Source organism: Chaetodon auriga, chromosome 4, assembly GCF_051107435.1.
Source record: "Chaetodon auriga isolate fChaAug3 chromosome 4, fChaAug3.hap1, whole genome shotgun sequence".
In the NCBI taxonomy this organism is placed as follows: domain Eukaryota; kingdom Metazoa; phylum Chordata; class Actinopteri; order Chaetodontiformes; family Chaetodontidae; genus Chaetodon; species Chaetodon auriga.
This window is the reverse complement of record NC_135077.1, coordinates 17,450,571-17,471,521: the sequence shown is the minus strand read 5'-3', so window position 1 is coordinate 17,471,521 and position 20,951 is coordinate 17,450,571. Positions and strand designations below refer to the sequence as shown.

General features: G+C 43.2%; 1 protein-coding gene across 2 annotated transcripts in view; it reads left to right on the top strand.

Annotated features, from left to right (window-relative positions):
- The window catches only part of sdk1b (sidekick cell adhesion molecule 1b), a 236,004-nt gene that overhangs the window by 119,688 nt on the left and 95,365 nt on the right, over positions 1–20,951 (top strand). For both annotated transcript variants that reach the window (XM_076728478.1, XM_076728479.1), the window contains exon 5: positions 321–454. In XM_076728478.1, the coding sequence (XP_076584593.1) occupies positions 321–454 (134 nt within the window). The remainder of the gene's footprint in view (positions 1–320; positions 455–20,951) is intronic.

Below are 20,951 nucleotides of genomic sequence, written 5' to 3'. Positions count from 1 at the left end.
CACACACAACCAGAATGGGCAAAAGAATGAAAGAGACACAAAATGAGCCACATATCAATCTGAGACAGGAGGAGAGATTTATTTAAGCTCTGTGAATCCTCTTTCCTTGCTGATGATTGTATTCAATGCCCCCCCCCCCCCCCTTCTGAATTCTAAATGATCCATGTACCAAATACTGTGCTCTTGTCAGAGTCTTAGTTGGAGCTGTGGTCTCGTCGTGCGCCGGAGCGACGTCAGACGGAGGACTGTGTTGCTTTCGCTTGTCGTCGCTGTGTCTTCTAATCCTTTGTTGTGTGTGTCTTCTTGTTTGTGCCCCACAGAGCAATCACTTTGGACAATCAGCTGGTCGTCTTGGCAACCACTGCAGCGGACGCAGGACGTTACCATGTAGAGGCGGTGAACGAGATGACAGGAGAGAACGTGACGAGCCCTGCTGTCTACCTGAGCATCTCAGGTAAGAAACGTGGCGCGTGATTGGAGAAGCTCGAGGCGTGACAGCAGACAGGACTGCTCATTTACATGGCGTTCACTCAGCATCAGTCGAGTCTGCATATTTAAATCTCACCAAGAAGCAGAGTTTATTCCATAATCAAGTGTGATTGATTGCGGATTATAAAATTTTCTGACTCCCTGAAAAATCGTTACTTTCTCATTATTTGATTTTATTTCACCTTTTTTCGGCTTTTGGGGAGCTTGATTGGGCTCTCTGTGCTGAATGAATCCAGTTTACTGAAAACATAACTGAAACCCGAAGATTCAATTGAAATCCAGGCTATTTGTTCAGCTGAGAAGGCAGAAGGCAGTTTGAGTGGCAGCCTAATTACTGTTGACAAACCGTAGATAAAACCTGAAAATGAGCTGAGCAGCAGAGGATATGAAACGTTGATTAAATACGTATCTGACGCATTAGAAAAACAGATGTAGCCAACTTAATTTTGCACTCATTATTTTTTGGTAAGCTACTTAATCCAAATACTGGAGGTTCTGACTCACAACTACCATGCTGAGAAGCTGAAGGTATTGATAACAAAGTCTAACTGTGAGATTCCAGCCACTGAATTGACGCAGCACAGGGAGATGGCTTCAGCGGAGAGGACTCACGATGGGAAGTGGTGTCATGAGTCTGAATCCTGTTTTTTTTTCACTCCACAATGAACTTTGGCTGAGATCAGACACCAGGCCAGAGAGCCAAGTTTGGTTTTGGCCTTTTGGAAAGTAATTTACAGCAAAAATATGAGTTACTGACCTCTGTTGCTTGACATTTGTTACATAAACCTGCAGATCCTCCGTGTAAAAGTGAGAGACCTTCTTACGTGAATGTTTTGCTCACAATGGTTAATAAAGGGCGAGAAGAGACAAAACATTCAATAAAAGAGTCGTTACTGTTAAGTCTTTGATCCCGAACCTGATCCAGAGCGAAACCTTAGTTTTCTGTGCTCGATTATGATTCTAAGTCTATTTATTGGTGTTTACGGACTCTTGGTATTTTAAAGATGTTAAAATGCTGGTTTTTCATTGATATACATCCATTAAATGAAAGAGTCAATTCATGCAAGTTCCGTTTTAATTAGAAAGCTGAATGTTCAGACTCAGTTTGCATTGGATTACCTATGCATGGCCATTGTGCAGCAAGTATTCATTGTTTTTGTTTAGTGAGTGTTCGTGATGGAATGAAGAAGCAGGCTACGCTCACAGGAGCTGCAAAGTTTGGAGAATTTACGCCTCTCTCTCTGTCTTCCCGCCTCTGTCACGGTCTTTACAGCTGAATCACTTCATCGCTGTCTCCCTCCCTCTATAGCTTCTCCTCGGAGGCCAGAGGACTGTCTTAACAGTCCTTCAGCTGAAGTGTTCATATGGTTAAATGAGGAGGGAGGGAGGGAGGGAGCGACCGCTCTGTCCCTTGTGGCTGTATAGAGTTTTAATTAGATTCTCTTTACAGGGTTGTATCCTTTGGCATCCTTTGTCACAAGTGCACACACACTGACACACACGCAATCACATAAATATACGCACAGTACCTTGTTACAGCTGTCAGAGCGGAGTGCTCCCATGGGCGTTTTTTAGGAATCATAAGGGTATAGTTAGGCTTCACTGATCAGTCTTCAGCCATAAACGTCTGCATGCACATGTGTTTGTCTCTGTTTATCAGTGTGTATTCTCTACAATAAACATGTCTTGGGTAAATATCTTTTCCTATAAAGCAGCATGTTTGATTCAGTTATTTGTTATTGAGATTGCAGAGGAAAGAGGATTTCAATAAAAACTGAAGGACAAATGAAAGAATCAGAATGGCAAAAGCAAACAATCCATGATACATGGAAACATCAGGTGTTTCCTCCTGCTCTCTTCCTGTATGTCAAACCTTTAACAGCCCTCTGGTGGGTTGGTAGATTTGGGAAATGGAAAAGCTGTTGCAGACGTGAATGCGTTTGGATCATATTACATGTGTAGATCATGAAATTGGATCGAAAATTGGTTTTATGAATCAGAGCAGTCTCTGTTATGCTAACAGTTACACAGCATACATAATACTGTGTGCACACAGACTGGGCCTATTTATTATAGAGATCAGCCAGGTGTGCTAGCAGGAAATTTGAGGAAAAAAAGAATCAATTTTGTGCAAATGAGATCAAATATGTGTGTTGAAGTGATGGGCAGTTCAGAAGATTAACTGATAGGATATATGTGAATGAACTGATGCAAATTGCCTTTTGTGTTCATCCGTACCTCCTTTTTTTTTTTTTTTTAACATTTCCTGTCCCCTCTCTCTCTCTCTCTCTCTCTCTCTCTCACACACACACACACACACACACACACACACACACACACACACACACACACACACACACACACTTTTACATTCCATTAAGGTGCCTGTACAGGATCTGAAGACTGAAGTTCATAGCTGTCAGTCAAATTTTTTATTTCTAAAAATGTTGTCTTTCTTTTCAGAAATTCACCAGAATAAATGAGATACCTATTTTCTATTCTCCCCTTTCTTACTTTGATCGAGCGTTACGCTCAACCGACAAGAAGAGAGAGAGGATTTGCAGAGAAAGAGACTCACTAATGAAGTGAGTCACGGGTGAAGACTGAGGATATGACCAACAACCTGTTAATGTCAGGATGGCTGGTGGAGACAGCTCTTATGTGTCTCTTGCACACAACTGCAGGCACACACACAAATACAGGAATAACAGTTATAGTCACATTCAGGCTGTGTCAGGATTGACAGCCAAATACTTTTAGCTAAGCAATGAAACCTGTAAGAAAAGTGCTACACAACCAGCTGTATGACCTGCCTGCCTGACAGATCCATTATCTGCATGTCCCTGACCACTGTTCTGTAAGTGTGGCCTAGACTCCTGAAAATAAAAAGCACTAACTGTCATCCGAGGTTGTGCTGCAACAACCACAATTGATAGCAGCACAGCAGCTTGGTGAGAGGTCACCCACTGCAATCACAGGAAGTATAGCCGGCCCCTAAAATAAGCAGATTTTTTTTATCACAGCCGACAACATATGGTGTCAAAGAAGACATTTTGAGGCAGCTATCACCGCAGACTGAACATGACAGATTGACAGAATTTTAAATATTCAAAGGAGAACATGTGCTGTTCAAAGTACCTAAATACCAAGCCAGCAAAGCAAATCACAGAAACACAGCCACTCCAGGGAGGAAGGGTCACATTCAAGGTGCAAGTCGGGTCAATTAGTTACAGTATACATGTGTTTGATTTAGTGTGAGTGTGTATGTGTGTGTGTCTGCATTAGCGAGTTCTAATGGCCTCAGAGTAATTCTGTTAATGACATTAGATGAGGATTTCTACTCCATCTAATTAAGCTCCATGCATACCTACTATCATCTCTTTTCCCTGTTTCTCTTTAATACACACACACACCTCCGCCTGTCAATCAAAACAGCAGTCAGTCTCCCCATTGCCCAGAAGACTGTGTGCATGTCTGTGTGCTTCTCTTCAGTTCACAGCAGTGGAGGTCTTTGTAGATTTGTACATCAGACCATTAGAGCAGCAAAATATCCCCAAAGAGAGTACTCACTGGAGGGAGATTCACACACACACACACACACACACACACACACACACACACACACACACACATGAAAGCACAGCGACATGCAAACACACACATGCAAAAGATCCACGCCCAGAAACGCTCAGCGTATGTGGACATCATCAAAGAGCGGCACTTTGCAGAGTAAAGAAACAAGACAAAACGGTGTGAGATCTCCACATCCACAGATAAAGAAGTTGTGATCCTATATGCACAGATCATATATATATATATATGTGTGTGTGTGTATATATATATATATATATATATATATCTCAACAGGAGAGGAGAGGGTGTGCAGGGTAGACAAGAGCAAAGAACAGAAGGCGGAATAAGAAAGAGAGGGTAGGAACACTGTGGCAGACGCATACGTGCTGATATAATTACTGTAGCGCTTTAAATGCTATCTCAGCTTTGGGCTCAATAGTTGATCAGCTGCCTTTATCTCCTCTGTAGAGAAGACAGTAATGTCACGCTCGTTAATGATTGCTGAACTGGAATATTGTGTGCACACATAGAAGCGCTGCTTCCCAAGTGCTTCCTTTTGAAAAGAGCACTCCAGCTGTTCAGCATTTCACTTAGAGATGGTGGACTTAAAATGAAAAGAGTGATACGGTGGAGGAGATGCCCTGAGATTTAGTCCCTAAATGCAATTGATAGCATCATTTGGTTGGACCCTCGCTGACTCGTAAATGCTCGCATCTCTCAAATTCCACAGTGCCAGCTTGTAACGCAGACTTTCTCTTATGAATGTGTCGTCTCCATACACTCAAGCTGACCTTGATGACAGCACGCAGGTTATATATCAGACTTAACAAAGCTCCCTCTAGGTTAGAATCAGACTTGGTGAACTGATCTTGATGAATAAATGGAGTTCCCCTTTAAAATGCTCCACATATTGTACCTCCATAATTACAGTTTGGCAGAAGCCAATGCAAACTCCTAGCAACAAAGTTCCTTGAAATAAGTTCTCCTGAACGCAAAGTTGGAAGAAGTTGTTTGAAAATTTCCAGCTCGTCTCTGAAGCTTCATAGTCTGCACAGTAATGAATTGAGTTATAAATTTGATTCTGCTGAATGAAGAGCAGAGGCAATCAGTGGTGGTTTTACAAGTACTATATACGGTGAGGTAGCTGAATAGAGCACAAATATAGATAAGAGCAATCACAAGGCAGACACAATGAGAAAAGGCAGTGACGCAAGAGCAACACAGAAGAGCACTGAAAAGGGAACTAAGGGATGGATTGGCTCCAAGTGCATAAATGCATTGTAAAATAACCTTATATCCTTTCATAACCTTAATCACCGTACGTGTGTGTCGGGGAGGTTGTGGGAGTCTGGGTTTGATTACCTTGCCTTGGTGATTGGGGGAGAGTCTGTCTGAGTTTGATTACGCCTCCTGAAGGAGACTCCCCTGGTGTCTGCCATTTAACGTCACTCTATTTGTCCGGTTTATCCTCTTTCCCCCCGCCTTCGTCAAGCAGGGCTTGTCGCCCCGCGGCCATGAGAAGTGACAGAGTGGCCTTTGTCAGCAGCTGAAGAATAGACTCGTGTAGCATCTGACTCAGCTGACCTCCGGATAACCCAGGCGCACACACACACACACACACACACACACACACACACACACACACACACACAGCGGCACATGTACACACACAGTATTGGTTAGGAAAAGTAGCTCTGAAAGATGAGTTTGCTTGGAGTGTTTGAACAGCATATGGGACGTGACACACAAGTTTCTGTTTCTTTGAAAAGCTTTTATGAATACATGGTTTGGATGTTGTGATGAACACTGAAACCTGCCTGCATGAGTGTGTGTGCGTGCACGGCGCTGACGTTTGCGTTGTTGTTTTGATGCGAGCCCGTGCGTCTCTGTGTCATTTGTTTCTTTTTCTAATCGTCTTCCCTCCCTTCCAGATGTTTCCTCTCCACATCACTGACTCTTAAATGAGAGCCTGCCGTGGATCCTTCTGTGCACGTGTGTGGCTCGGTGTGCGTTTCTAAACATCCGTGTGTGTCTGCGTGTGAGTGTGCTTTTTTTGCTCCAGGTCCCATCCCAGTTGTTCTGTGGCGCATCTAATTGGAGGTATTTTAGTGTCCCTGGAGAGTTGCAGTGTGTTTTTGTGGGGTGGAATCAATGCGGTTTGTGTGTGTTCACATGTTGGCATGTGCGTGTCAGTGCGTTGCAATGTTGCAGACCCCAACACCTGCCAGCCCTCATTTAGAGGCTTAAACGTGGGATAAAAGAATCCCCTCTATTCCTGTGTGCAGTCGAGTTGTTTCCAGTGCCGCAGCTCTCATCGTGTGCTCAAGGTGTTTTTGATTTTGCTGCATCATGCCTTGATAGGCTTCAAGGAACACCATAGAAACCTTCCGAACCAACATGGCAGCGTAATGATGTGTGCCACAGTCTGCCTCTGCTCTTTGTGGATAGACAGTCTGCAGCTCCTTGTGTTGGTTAGGGAATATGTCTCAGTAGATTGTAGTCAAAGCAGTGAGAGAAGAATACCGACAGGCATGTGCAGTAGTGACTCTCTCTTGGAGTTTTCTGGCCAGTGACCCCTAAAAACAAAACGAATGCCAAATTGGATGCTGTGTAGCAACTCACTACCCCCTGATACCAGCACAGGTGTATGCACTGAACAGTGACACTAAATCTTTTTTCTCCCTCTCAAATGGCTGCTCTTAATTAATTACCAGCAGAATCTACGGCCATGTTCAGAAGCAGCTGCCAATATTCAGCTAGATAAAAATGGCTCAAAGATTTCACAGCTACGGTCAGATGTTAGACTTTTCTCCTATTAGCTAACAAGGGCCATCCTGCATAGAATTTCTTTTTCTATGGTTGGTGCTAAACCATAATTGGCAGCAGGAGCAGCAGCTGCTGCTCTCAGATCAGAGTAGCACATGTTAAATTGATTTTGTGAAAGATGGTGTTAAAAGTTAATATTATTTATAGCAATGGCATTTTCAACTATTTTCCCATGTTTAGTACTAAAAAAGCAAAAAGCACTGCACTCAACACAAAAAGGAGCTGTGCTCCTAAAAGTACAATAAAGCCACTTTGTGCACCTGTTGGTGATGAAATCATCGGCACTCGTTGGTGAGAGATGCAACCTTGAAGGTGACTGTTGCACACTGAAGAGAGCATGTGTGCATTTTATTCCCCAGAGCGAAGGTGAAAAACTGAGAACTGCATTAAGTTTGTTAGTTTATTTGTCAGTGAATTGATGAGTTGATCAGCAGAAACATAATCTGGAAGTATTTTGATAATTATGACTATCTGAAAACAAAGATTCACTGGTAATAGTTTGGCAAATGTGGAGGATTTGCTGCTTTTCGTCGAACAGAATAGAACATCAGAATATTCAGCAACTGCGATTCACATTTTTTCCTTTTTTTTGTATAAAGCTAAGATTAAAAACAATTGTGAGATGGATTCTTCGCCATTCTGTGTTTTTAGCTGATAGACATTACTCTCTCTGATCATTACTCCGGGTGTCATGTCTACACTCTGACTGTGAGGAAGACTTTCAGTGGAAGCACTGAGCAATGAAACACTGAAACTTGCTTTGATCCTGTTATTTGTGCATGCCTTTCGCTTATGGTGGCCAGACACAACACAACAGACACAATCAAACTGCAGAAACCAATTTGAACAGGTTCTTTTGAAAAGAGTTTGGAGACAAAGGAAAACACCACATGGGCCTCAGATGTGCTGCAGTGTGTTCAAGCTTACTTATAATAACTCCACATTTTTGCACACCAGATTTCATTTTGTGACCATCTGTGATTGCTCTCAGATATCACATGGTTAGATGCGCAAAACAAGATTCACTTCCCATAAAGAAATTAACCTTTTTGTTAGCCGTGGCTGGAGTGAAATGGGTTATTTGTCCTCAATGTGCGATGCGTTCATGTGACCATGTGGTGCTTCATATAACCTCGTAGAGCATTCTCCTTGCATGTGTTACCAAGGCTGTATCACAGCTATTGTCTTGTTTTGTCAAATACTGGTGATGACACATGGAGAGTGAGACTGCAGAATTTAGGATGTTATAGGGCTTCTCAAAGTCCAGATCCCCAGACCCAGCCCTCGACTCAGCCAGCGCTAACTGGTGGCTCGCGGCCCACATCCCTCCTGCATATATTAATGAATTCAGAAAATGGGCTCATCTGACGTGACTCATCAGTGGGAGAGACCCAGTTGGTCCTGAGAGTGACTGTTGATTAACTTGCCAGCCCCTGGCAAGGAGCCAAAAAGCCTGCAATTCATAGTTCACCCGCTCTACAGAATCGGATTATTGTCCGACTCAATCCTCTCGACTTGTGAACCCACCATCAGAGCGCTCGGCTCCCGGGCCGGCCGCTCCCTTTAGCTGAAAGCAGCCACTGGCCGGAAACAAGAGGTAACTCCAGAGTCACTCAGCTTGCTTATGTGACACAAGGCTTATTTTCATTGGCGGACGGTTGTACTTAGCACCAAACTGAGTGTTTTTGTTTGCTTCCTGCGATCCAGAAGAGGAGTTTCTGTTGAGATAAGGACTCATTAGTTTGTAGTTGAACTGTGGGTTTTGTATTCAGCACGGCTGCCTCCTCGACAGTGATCTGAGAGCATTTTCTACTTAAGTATCTACTTATCATTATGGATTTTCCATGTTTTTTAGGAGTCTGTTCAAACTGACTGCACTCATAAAAATAATAATACATTTTTGGAATAAAGTGGAAATATTAAACAATCACAGTGTCTGCTTAGAAAAATTCTGGCCCTTGGACAACGCAGCGGCCGACCCCTGCCACCTCATGTTATGAACAGGCATGTTATGAAGTGTAATTTCTGTTGTAAAATAAATTTCCTGTTGATCAATAAATTGTTAGTGACACTGAATATACAGTGTAGCTGGAGGTCTATCACAGCGACCCTGTCCCCAGATAAAGGTGGTTTTAATGTGGCTGATTTCCTTATTGTTGACATTGTTGTCATTGCTGCCGCATGTTGCTGCAGAGATCACACATAAACATAACTCTGGAGAATTTGCCATTTGAACGTGTCTCCTTTTCTCTGGTACGCAATGTCAGCGCAGTTGTAAGAATATTTCTGAGACAGAAATAAATATGGACTACTTGTCTAAGCCTTGTCTGCCTCGGTCTGATGCCGGCCCGATCACAAGAGACGTGATGTTAATTCAGAGATTAAATATTATTTTGTCATCACAAATCGATCGGGACCTCTGACCTTGAATAGAAATCAGATGCAGACCTTTGAGCAATGAATTTGAAAACCCCTGGTGTATAGTTAAGTGGGCTAAAGGATCCACATGCCAAGAAATTCTGAATTAGTTAGTGTCTTAAATAGTTACATAATTATTTATATGCTGTGAAGAAACTATGATCCAGCCCACGCCAATCCTTTTGAAGTAGAGATTGCGTAGGAAGCCGGTATTCAGGCTGTCCAACGGCTAGTTATGCAGATAACCATTCTGAAGGTCACGTAACAAAATCACTGATCCATTTAATTACATGTAAACCTTGAAGAATGAGTATCAGTGTTTTGTCAGCTTGGCACTATTTTTCTGACATGCTTATATCTATTACCTTGTGCCTGCAAGGTTAATTTGACAGATCTAACCTTGTGCGAGGAAACATTAGGACTACAATGATCTCTTTTGTACTGAGAGTCTGGTTATTTGAAGTCTACAGATGTGGAACACACACACACACACACACACACACACACACACACAGCCGATCATACAAATAGGCACTAATACTCAGTGGTTTTGATAAAGCGGCTTGGCTAATGAATCGCTGCTTTGATTAATTCCTGCTACAACTGGTTGTGTCTGGAATTATTATATTCAATATTTCAGCTGCAAAGGGATCAGACTTGTCTCTGTTGATCCCCGTCTCCCCTCTCTGTCTGTTTCCTCTGTCTCTTCCATTTCTGTCTCTCTCTCAGTCCCGTCTCTCTTCCTCTCTCAATGTAATGAGGCTCCTCTGTGGTTCTATAATGAAAACCCCTGTGTACAGACAGGAGTGATGGAAGGACAGACAGGAAACTGACTCATGGACTGTGTCAGTATGACAAGCGAACTGTGTGCGCCTATGTGTGTATGCTCTACTTGTCCCACCTAGTTGCAGCTGTAATTGCAAGCGTGTTGTACAGCAGGATGAAATAGATTAAGACGGATGGCCATGTACACGGCTTTGATCAAGGGTCTTGCAGACGTACGCCCACTCAAACTGTCCTCAAATCCTCTTCCATTCACAAATAGGATAGTCTGTGGATAAAAAGAAGGAAACAAAAAGCCAGGCAGAGGTGTCCAGTGGGAGAGGAAATGGACAAAAAGTCACAGACGCTGGTTGTAACAAGTTTCAAAGAATCAATGAACAAGCTCAAGCTTGTGGAGGTGAAGAGCACAGAGGACAGCAGCAGAACGGAGCTCTGAAGGTTTTTCTGTTGCACAGGTTTCTGCCAGCATTGTTTACTGCGAGGCACCAGTTGTATTCAGACCAGTGTGAGGTCCGCATCTTCACCTGTATGAGCCAGGATTGTATCGAAGGGGATGAAATGGGCCCAGTAGGACTTTTCTAGGCGTGACTGCTCCATCAAAACACTGCTGTGAAAACTGTACAGTCAATGAGTGTCACATTAAAGCGACATCATTCATCATATCTGACCAATTTATATTTTACATTTTGTGATAATAGCAGCATTCATGTGATGCTCATACTCATCATTACATTCCAAAGTGGCTTCATGTTTAGAGGTGAATGCTATATAGTTGTTCACTTATAATAATCTGGTGCGTCATGTCTGACAATTAAAGCTGAAGATATCACATGTCATGACAGCTCGAAGTCTACGCTGTTGCTGATGAGCCGACGTTGAATATTGATGTGTTCTTGCTTAAAAAAGTGAGGGATTCCAAGCGTTTGCTGGTTACTCGACTGCTACAGAGCCACTCCAACGTACCGGGCTGGATTATGATGTGTTATCAGCTCATGCAGGATTGCTGAGCATGTCCAATACTGACATGGGATGTCACAGCAAATAGCTGGATCAGATATCGTTTGTTTGCACCAGTTTGTGACTTAATTGTGATTCAGTAAATTTCTATCTTCTGATCTTTATCTGTTACATTTTGTTTTACAATGTTAGGATAGCAAAGTTTACGCCCAGCCGAATGTTGCCTTAGACATAAAAGAATGATCCCAGTCTCCTCCACGCAGTGAAGCACGCAGTTTATTAATTAAAAACTGGTATCAGACCAGTACTCTGTCTTGGCAGATGTCCAGATTAAGGTATTAGAGTCGGGTCTGGAAAGAGTGAATCGGTGCATCCCAATTGTCAACTAACAGACCATCGTTCTGTTCTTGAACACCAAAAGGACACAAACGTTTTTAAGACACTGGTTCACTAGGTAACAGTTCAATTGGTGGTTTGGCTTACTGACAAATAAAGGTTGATACTGCTTCTAAAATCTAAAAATGAGATGCCTGCCAACAGCGCTGACTCAGCCCTTGATTATATTGTGGACAGCTGGGCTCAAGGAGGCTGTACTGACAAACATCAGTTCATTGTTGAAATCGTGTGCTCTGGTTCAAATTGTGTTTGGGTGTGTGTTCGTGTGTGCTTCAAGTGTGGCTTGCAGCAATAAGGGAATGTTGCAGATGGAACAATTTCCTTTGTTGGTGCGTTTGTTCAGTCGAGAACTGGAGCAACATCTAGTTGAACAAGCAGAGGGGGGATTTGGATGCAGGAGTGCATTGTTATTGTGGAGGATGTAGGTGGAAACATGACTGTATCCCAAATACTTTGGTAGGATACCATCTCAGCTGCCTTGAGGAGATGAAATGCACGAGCACACACAAAACACAAAGAGCGGATGCTGAATGAGGTGTCAAGTGCGCAGATAAGTGGCATGGTGCTCGTGGTTTTAATGATCCTGTCAGTCACACGGCTATCCCTTGTCGCCACTTCTCTGCACACCCTACAAGCAAAGACTGTGAGTGTGTCAGTCAGTGAGTGCGCATGAAGATTAATATTCTGAATTGGAGCCTCTTTCCAGCTGAGGCCTCATGTTGGATGCAGCGTACATGGAGACGTTTTGCAGTTTTCCCACTGTGTTCAGTAGTGGTGCTTTATTTTGTTACTCATCACTGTGTGAAACTGCGCAAGGCTCCACGACTCCAAACTGAGCAACCCAATGGGAGACGCTGTTCATATGCCAGCTTGTATCAGCACATACTGGCTATATTCAGGCTTTTCATAAACAGTTTTCATAAGTATCCCGAATATAAATGAAATATTATTGTGCATGCTAACACATGGATTGTCCCTGTGTGTCAGTGCTTTCTTTTGGATGTAACAGGTTATTGGAGCAGCAGGCCAGTCAGCAGATGTTAATTTGAAGTAGTAGAAGTGGAAGGGAAAAAGAGAGTATGGGGAAGACAGAGCTGGTGAATGATGGGTCAGGGCGCAAAGGAAAGATTGGGTTCAAGGAAGAGAGGAAAGATAAAGGATGGATAAACCCGGGAGAGATGATGAAGTGCTGAGGAAGGGGAAATATGTTCAATGACAGAGGGAAGGGGGCAAAGAGAGATGGGAGATTGCTTTATTTAGCATATGTTGTGTTAATGTGTGTAGGGGTGAGCAATGTGGATACAGTTTTCTGTCATGGTTTCATTTTTCCGTTTTATGGACTGTGAGGCGGAACAGTTTGTCCACTAATCACAGGGTTGGCTCCTCCCGTCCACATGACCAGGTGTCCATGAGCAAGAACCTCAACCCTGATTGTGAGGCAGTTGTTGTGTCAGTGTGTAAGATTGAGAATCAAATTGTAAAGCGCTTTGAATAGAAAACATGTTATACAGTCAATTTAGCTTTAATAACCAAACTCAAACATTTGATAAACTCAAATCAAAACAAATTCCTCACAGGACTGTCACTTTTTATTCCAAAGACTGTAAACGTGGGTTGAGTGTGCCTTCTTGTCCAGCATTCAGAAATTGCACTCTGATCTGTTGCTGTTGGTACTCGTGCCCTCTGGCCCGCAGCAAATAAACCAGTCATTACCTCTTTGTTAATGCAGGAGGACACTGGCTAGTCATAGTGAACCCATGAGAAATAATGTGTGGAAGCACTTTGGAAACTATTGTGGCGGAGGCACCACCAATGAAGGGAAAAATGTACAACATGAATACGTTCAGGCTACATGTGATGAGCTCAAATTCATTCGAAGGAATCACTTGTTAGTTCTCGTTTGTTCAAACTTCAAACAAATAAGCTCATGAAATTGGCTGTAAAGCATTCTTGAAGAGCTGGAAAAAAATCATTTTTAAGCTGTGTTTTAATCTTATATTAACCAGATTTGAGAGGATATTGAAACTTATAAGCACAACATTGACATTATATTGCTGTATTGTCCAGCTCTACAGCGTGTGTGGATGCAGCAAAGCTAAATAAAGACAGTCCTTCTCTCCAATACTGATGTACTTTTATCCAGCAGGAAACTCTAAGACATCAGAGCGCTATGAGGAGACATCATACATCATCGTTATCACCACAAAATCAATACAAGGGGAGATGCAAAATACACACTTTACAAGTGAAAATGTACAGTATATTGTCAGTATGAGTCCTCCCTCACTTGCTTTTGTCTCATGGTCTTCATCAGCAGAGTTTGCTCAGTTGTCATGGACTTGGAGATATTTTGTCAACTGTTATTTCAAGTCAAGTCCATATATTGAGCTTTATAGAGCCAGGAAAGCTCCACATTGTCACACCAATAAACACACACATTCATATACAAACACTTGAATTAACAGTTATGTGCAAGCACACATACATCCCATTTGTTCATTAGCTGCTGAATTGACACCATGGTCTGAAATACTGCATGGGCGGTGCTTTCTCCTTCTCTGTCTTCATTTGTTAAAGCCTTGCTAAAATTCAACCGCTTTTCACACCCGTTTACAAATCCTCCCGCACAGCCGTACATAAGCGTGTGCTTGTCCTCTTGTCCCCTTTGCTATCAGTGTGTACAATAGCCAAAGTTTTTACCAGGGTTTCAGGGCAAAGTACTCACAAAGAATTACTGAGGGGAGAGGAGATAAAAAATGAGAAGGGGGATGAGGCCGAGCGGAGAAGAGATGAGGACAGAGAAGGATCGGGTACCAGAGAAAGTCAAAGAAAAAAGAGCCGAGCAGCGAGCAAGTGCGGAATTGGGAAAGCTTTGAGGACGATAGAGATGGATCGGAAGGAAGAAAGAGAGGCAGAGTGTAAAAGTTGAAGATTGAGAGGGGATGCTGAAAACAGGAATAGATCAACAGGGCCTTTAATCCAAAAATAGTTTCCGCCCTTCTCCTCCTTCCTCCTCGTCCCTACTTACCTCCCTGCCACTCCCTCCTCCCCTGTCGGGTTGTTTGGAGTGATTGAAGAAAAGAGATGCGTGTAGTCTATATTGCGCACGCACAAACACGCGCACACTCATACACAGCGGTGTGTGCGCATGTGGACATATTGTGATCCACAGACAGACAGATGATGTCCATTACCAGGCCATGCTGTCCAGAGCCAGGCGGAACAGCTGCGGCGGGTTCTCACTGATCTATCACTGTTCTAATGAATCTGTTATAGCCGGGCTCCACCGATCAATCTCTGAACCACTTAATCAATTAAGCCATTAATCAGACCCAGACCCTAACTGTTCTTGCCCACATGAGTGATCATTTTACATATATGCACAGACGTGAAGACACTGGCACAAACACATATGCGCTTATTCGTATCGTCAGTTAGTGTGGATGTGACTGTAAGAGCGAGACATGCGTCTGTGTTGCAAACGAGCAACAACTATCTAATTAAATATGGCTCAGGCAGTTTGTGTACTTTCACAATAAATAGAGCTGAGTGAGATGAACCTGGGATTCAGGTGAACAGAAAACCTTTGCAGGTGAGGTCCTGCAGGAGCCTTTGAGTGATGAACACCAAATGATTTGCTCTACTCTATTTTTTGTTTTTGACCATTTAAATCATATGAGAATATTAGCTTGTCAGATGTGAGGATTTGCTGTTTTTTGTGGTTAATGACCTTGTAAATTGAGTGCTTTGGGGTTTTTGGACTCTTGCTCTGACAAAAAAAAGCACTTTGAAGGGGTCACCTTGAGATCTGGGAAATGTTCTGACATTTCATTTTCTGACATTTTGTAGGCTAATGGCTTGGCCGCTGTTGGTCTGATTCTAAAAATGATTTCGCCATGATGACTGTACGAACCAGGCTGATGAAGCTGTTTCAGTGTCATCTCATCTCAGTTTGACTTTGAATTTCTTTCCCCAAACTCAAGAAGTCATGTTCATGTTAGTCGGTGGCCCAATGATGGGACTGAAATCACAGTCCGCCGTGTTGGCCTCCGTGCTCATGTGTTCATTTCTGGCTGCAGAGGCTAAAAAATGTTTTATTTCAGTGGAAACAGTTGTGATGTGTGAATCAAGTTTCAGATCATTTTGCTTTTAAAAGCCTGACAGCCATTAACTGCAGACGGGACTGCATCTCGCAGTCCGTAATGTCCTGGAAGATTTCAATGTCTCAGACAAATCTGTGTTTATGGACCCTATGTTTTCGTATCTAAGTGACTAATGGGGACAACAGTTTTTAAACTGGTCCAATACTGGGTGAGAGAGCTGCAGCCGGCAACCATAAAGCAGGCTGCAGTGTAAACCCTCAGGGGGTTTGTGCAGTCAAAGTATGTCCACTGAAAGGGCCTTTTTTCCTCTGAGAGTCAGAAGCAAAAACAACAATTTTATCATCATAAAACACGCAAAATAAGACTCACCAAAACCGTGCTTCATCTTCCACCTTTCCACCAATCACCACCAACCCCGGTTTGGTCGAAATAAACCTTTAATTTGCCAAACCGTGAGAGCAGAGGGAGTGAGGGAGGACATCCCAGAGGCAGCGGGGGAAAACGGCGTGTAGAGCCGGCATATTTTCACATGATTGTTCTCACCGGACATTATGACTGTAGAGACTTAAAAATGTCAGAATTTGGCACATTTTCCTGGTAGAAAACAGTAATTACCAGAGAAAACGGAAACCCTGCTCCCTGTCAGCATTGATGGAGTGACAGTGAGCTTTAGTTTGTGAGAGCAGTCAGTGGGCAGAGCTAGCTTGTTTGCCCTGGCTAGCTTGACTTTTAGCTAATCCTTCTCAAAGTATTTTCCAGTGTGTTTAATCACAGTTGCTCTCAGTGGCATAACATACGTGAGCTTGAGTTGCTAATCATATGGGTGATGGCCGACGACTGCAGTGCAGTGCAATCGACAAACAGGAATCTGGTCATAACTATTCTCAGCGGTTAACTGATTAACGGTCAACCAGTGACATCACTCGTGTGAAGTATCTACTCTTTAAAGGTTTAAATAATCTGAACGTCTGCTCCCAGTTTCAGTGTTTCTGTAGACTACCTGCACCTAAAGACAGTGTGATAACAACAATCTTACAGGTTCATTTTGTGCCACAATGTGCAAGATGGTTCTAATGAAGTCTTGGTCACAGTTAGTATATCAATTTTAGGCATGCCAGATGGTGCAGTGAATGGCTGGTTGATCGCAGAGAAAGCCGCTCTCATGTTTTGAAAATGTTGCTTTGGCCTTGGCGAATGTGAATCAGATCGTGGCCAACATGAAATGTGAATTTTGTGAGGTAAATATATTTCCACGTCGCATTCTGCTAGCTCCCCAGAGTATTCTGCATCATTTCAGGATGCTTTTCTGATTAGCTGGTTCTTTTTGTAGGAGCTCTGGCTTGAATTTCTGACATTTTTGGCCACCAGAGCATGTATTTGACTGATGCCCTTTTTGGTCTGGGACAACTCTAAATTACAGTATAAAGGGGCCTTAACTGAAAAAAAGCAGATAACTGAATTGATGATAACTTACAGCCCTGGAGACTGTAGTGTACACTGTGACAGTTTCCCAGAGGGGATCAATACATTCTGAGTACAGTATTCACATTTTCATTCTGCTCCAAAGACTGTGAGTTTGTGTGCGAGTGTCTTAGCCTTCAAGGAAGTGCCCAAGGAAATGCCAGGACATGTTGCCCTCCACTGATCTGTCACATTCCTTCAGGCCTCGTCCCTTCACTCGCTGGTGTGTGGTAAATGAATGAACTGTGACTACAGCTGCACAGGGCGCAGCGAGCGCTTATCTGGATAACCACTTGTTTCTAAAGGAGACACTTAAAACTCAGTGTCCTCTTATAAATGAGCTTCATTTACTCATGCTGAGGGTCTCTGAGACCCTGAGTTTGTGGGACAGAGAGAAGTGATAGTCGAGGTCTAGAGAAATAAAGGAGGGGTGGCAGTTTAGGACTGTGAGATAAGGGATTACCCTGCAGCATTCTGGGTAAAGAAGACAAAAAAAAGGGGCAGACAACCTGATTTAGTAATGATGCAGTTCCTCTTCCTTGTCTCTCATGGTCTGTTCTCCATCTGGTGCTTCACCCTGTGGTGGCGAGCACACAGCTCCACCACATCAGTGCCTTTTAAAGCCCCACCTTTTGGCTTCCTTCCCCCTGTCTTCCTCAAGTCTTTCATCCCTCACTTCTCCGCTCTTGCCTTGTAATATTCCTCCCGCAAGATCAGAGGCTTCTTATTTTTTTCCCTCTGTGTCTTGTGAGAAGCGCAAACTTGCGGAAGCAGCACTCCTCTTTTGAATTGGAAATGACTTCACTTTTTTCACGCCGTCATTAGGCTCACAGTATGAACTGAACATCTACATCTATTTCTCATTTTCATTACATGGCACTCTCATGTTATTTATTTTATTCTTTTGCATTTCCTTTGTGCTTCTGTTGTTTCCCTTTAAGCCTGAATGTTTATCAATTTCAATGCCACATTTGTATTTGTCATCTCCTGACTCTTGAGGTGATAAGAGAAAGTGTTTAACAACAGATTTGTGGGTTTTTGTCTCAAGTGTGTAGGTATCTGTTTGAGCACAAATGAAATATTAAAGTCTGAAGAGATGGGATGTTCTGTAAGTGCTGAAGAAAAAGGAAGAGGAGGGAGAAAGGCAGAGACATGCTAGCTTTTTGCGTCTCAGACGGTAAGCAAAGAGAATGTCTAAGCCAGGTGACATTTGGGATTCCATACGAGGATGATTGACACCAACTTCTACCTGTGTGTATATGGGAGACTGGGCTGTGCATACTGGCTGTCTGTATGTGTGTGTGTGTGTGTGTGTGTGTGTGTGTGTGTGTGTGTGTGTAAGTGTGAGCATGATTGACATGGTAAATTGGAAAGGTCAACTGGTGCTAGTGTTTGGTACAGACAGACAGACAGACAGCAGGAAGATGTAACCTTCCCAGAGTCCACATTTCTGCAGGGAAGGAGAATCTGAGCAAAGGACGGGACTGGGCTCAGATAAAGGGAAGGAAAGTGTCGGGTTTTGTGAAAACCAAGATTTAATATGTATACGGCTCTTTATATGCTGTGTATAAATGATAGCGCCCCTCAACTCTGGTCAGATTTACAAAAAGAGACAGACTACTGGGTATAAGGAGAGGAAGCTTATGGACTGCAAAATTTTACCACCTGGGCCCGTCAGGAATTGCCCCAAGGTCTAAGGTCAACACTCCAGCCAGCTTATTATTTTACTGGACGCAACTCTGTGTGTGTGTGTGTGTGTGTGTGTGTGTGTGTGTGTGTGTGTGTATGTAGATAAGGGTCTATGGGTCCCTGTGTTTCTCTCTGTGAATGTGTCAGGATTGGAAATTGGAGTGTTACGTTTCTATAGCTATTGATATGAATTTCAAATAGGTGTGTGTGTGTGTGCGTGTGTGTTATAGACAGGAACAGAGTGAAGGGAGAGTGAGATTGACAGGGTAAATTGGATGGGTAAGGGTTTTGAGGTTGAACTCAGGGTTTAGCCGAGAAAGAGAAAAAGAGAAAAGACCCAAACGTGTTGCTAAAAAAAGTGCTCTTTGGCTCGGGGAAATGTGACAGTGGATGCAGATGTGGGTGGATGGGGAGAACGCAGCGAGGCTGAGCAGGAGAATAGATTGTCACCAAGGGCGAGGGGTGTCAGGTTGTATGTAGATGGAGGGAAGGAAAAATAGCCCGGCGGGGCTGTTTGCACGTCGAGAGCGGGGAGGAGGGGTGAATCATGTAGGGGTTGGGAGTGCTGTGGCAAATAGGTGACCCACAGCTGGGGACTGAAGGGTCAGCACCTGCACAGGTCAGCAGGTAACACAGTAAGAGCAAAAACTGCCTTTACACACACAAAAGGACAGGTGCAGCTCACAGGATTGGACACAACATGCAAATACTGTACTTAATCCCTCATGGATTCAACCAGTAGCACAAACACACACACACACACACACACACACACACACACACACACACATTGTGGCAAGCACACACAGAGGACATGGTGACCTGCTTGTTTGTAGGTCCTTCAGGCAGCTGAATACACAATAGTGAATTCATGAATACAAATCATACTCAGGGCTGAGACACACTTAGGCACACACTAACATTTTCACATCACCTCAAACTGTATTTTAAACACATCACATTAATATCAATCAAAATACTGAGCGGTGGCCCGTTTTTACGCCTCCACGCCTTCGACACCTGTGGCCGGGATGTTGTCCGTAGGTCTATCCATCCCAGGAACGCCTTGAGGGAGAGTTTCTTTCAGATTCGGATCTTATTGAGGTCAAAGGTTACGGACCACACACGAAACATTTTTGGCCGCAACTCAAGAATTCATGACGACAGAATTTCACACAGATGTCTAATAGGATAAAATGTAGGAGTGATGACGTTTTATATCCGAAAGGTCAGAGGTCATCTTCACTGTGAGAAGCAGAAGGGCACCACCAGAAATACTGGTCAGTCGAAGTTGTTATTAGTGTTTTCGACTGCTTTAAGCTTAAGCGTCCATTTGAACAGGAGGGAAAGACTCGTCATTCCTGCTGTGAAATGCACATCAGCACACACATCGATTAACAGCAAATGATACAAGGCATTTCAAAAGGTTCGGATAACAGTGACGGAAGGGAAAGTTACTGGAAAATATGTTCAGAGGATTCAGCTCTGTGACTGTCAGATGCTCTGCTGTGTTATGAGCACACACACACACACACACACACACACACACACACACACACACACACACACACACACACACTCTCTCTCTAGCTCGTGCTCTCTGTTGTTCCCTCATGTCCCCATTGTTTCTCTGTTCCTGTTTGAAAGTGAGGATGACTCAGTATGACACTTCATTTGAATACACACGCAGAGTTGTATGCCCCCCAGACCAAAGCCTGCGCGTTTCTTTTTGTGTGTCGGTGGGCATTTCTGTGTGCGTGTGTGTGTGTGCTGACCCCCTTTTAGACTCTCCAAAATAATAGACTTCCCAATACTGCAACTTCACAGCACTGACTGTTCTAGTTAAATGGCTGTGTTTAGGTGTGTTTACAAGGTATCGGGCAGGTTTTTTTGATAGTATTACCAATGAGATCCCTGAGTTTTGATCCCAATATTAAAATGAGACTTTTTTTTTTTTTTTAGATACCTAATATATGTGTTTGGTCGATATGTGCTGATTTTAGTCATGTAGCTTCAGTAATAATGGCTGTTGAATTTCTGTACCTGAATGCTGCAGTGTGTCTTGAACAGTATTACTCCTACCTGTGCATCAGCATCACTCAGGCCACTTAGTGCTTTCTCCCTTGTTTTTGTTTTTTATTCAAACTCAGTACAAATACGCATATATTAGAGATTTCTCTAAAAGTTTTTTTGGCCCCCATCCTGATCCAAGTCCTTTAATTTTGAATATCTGCCGATTCCAAGTCCAGTCCAATA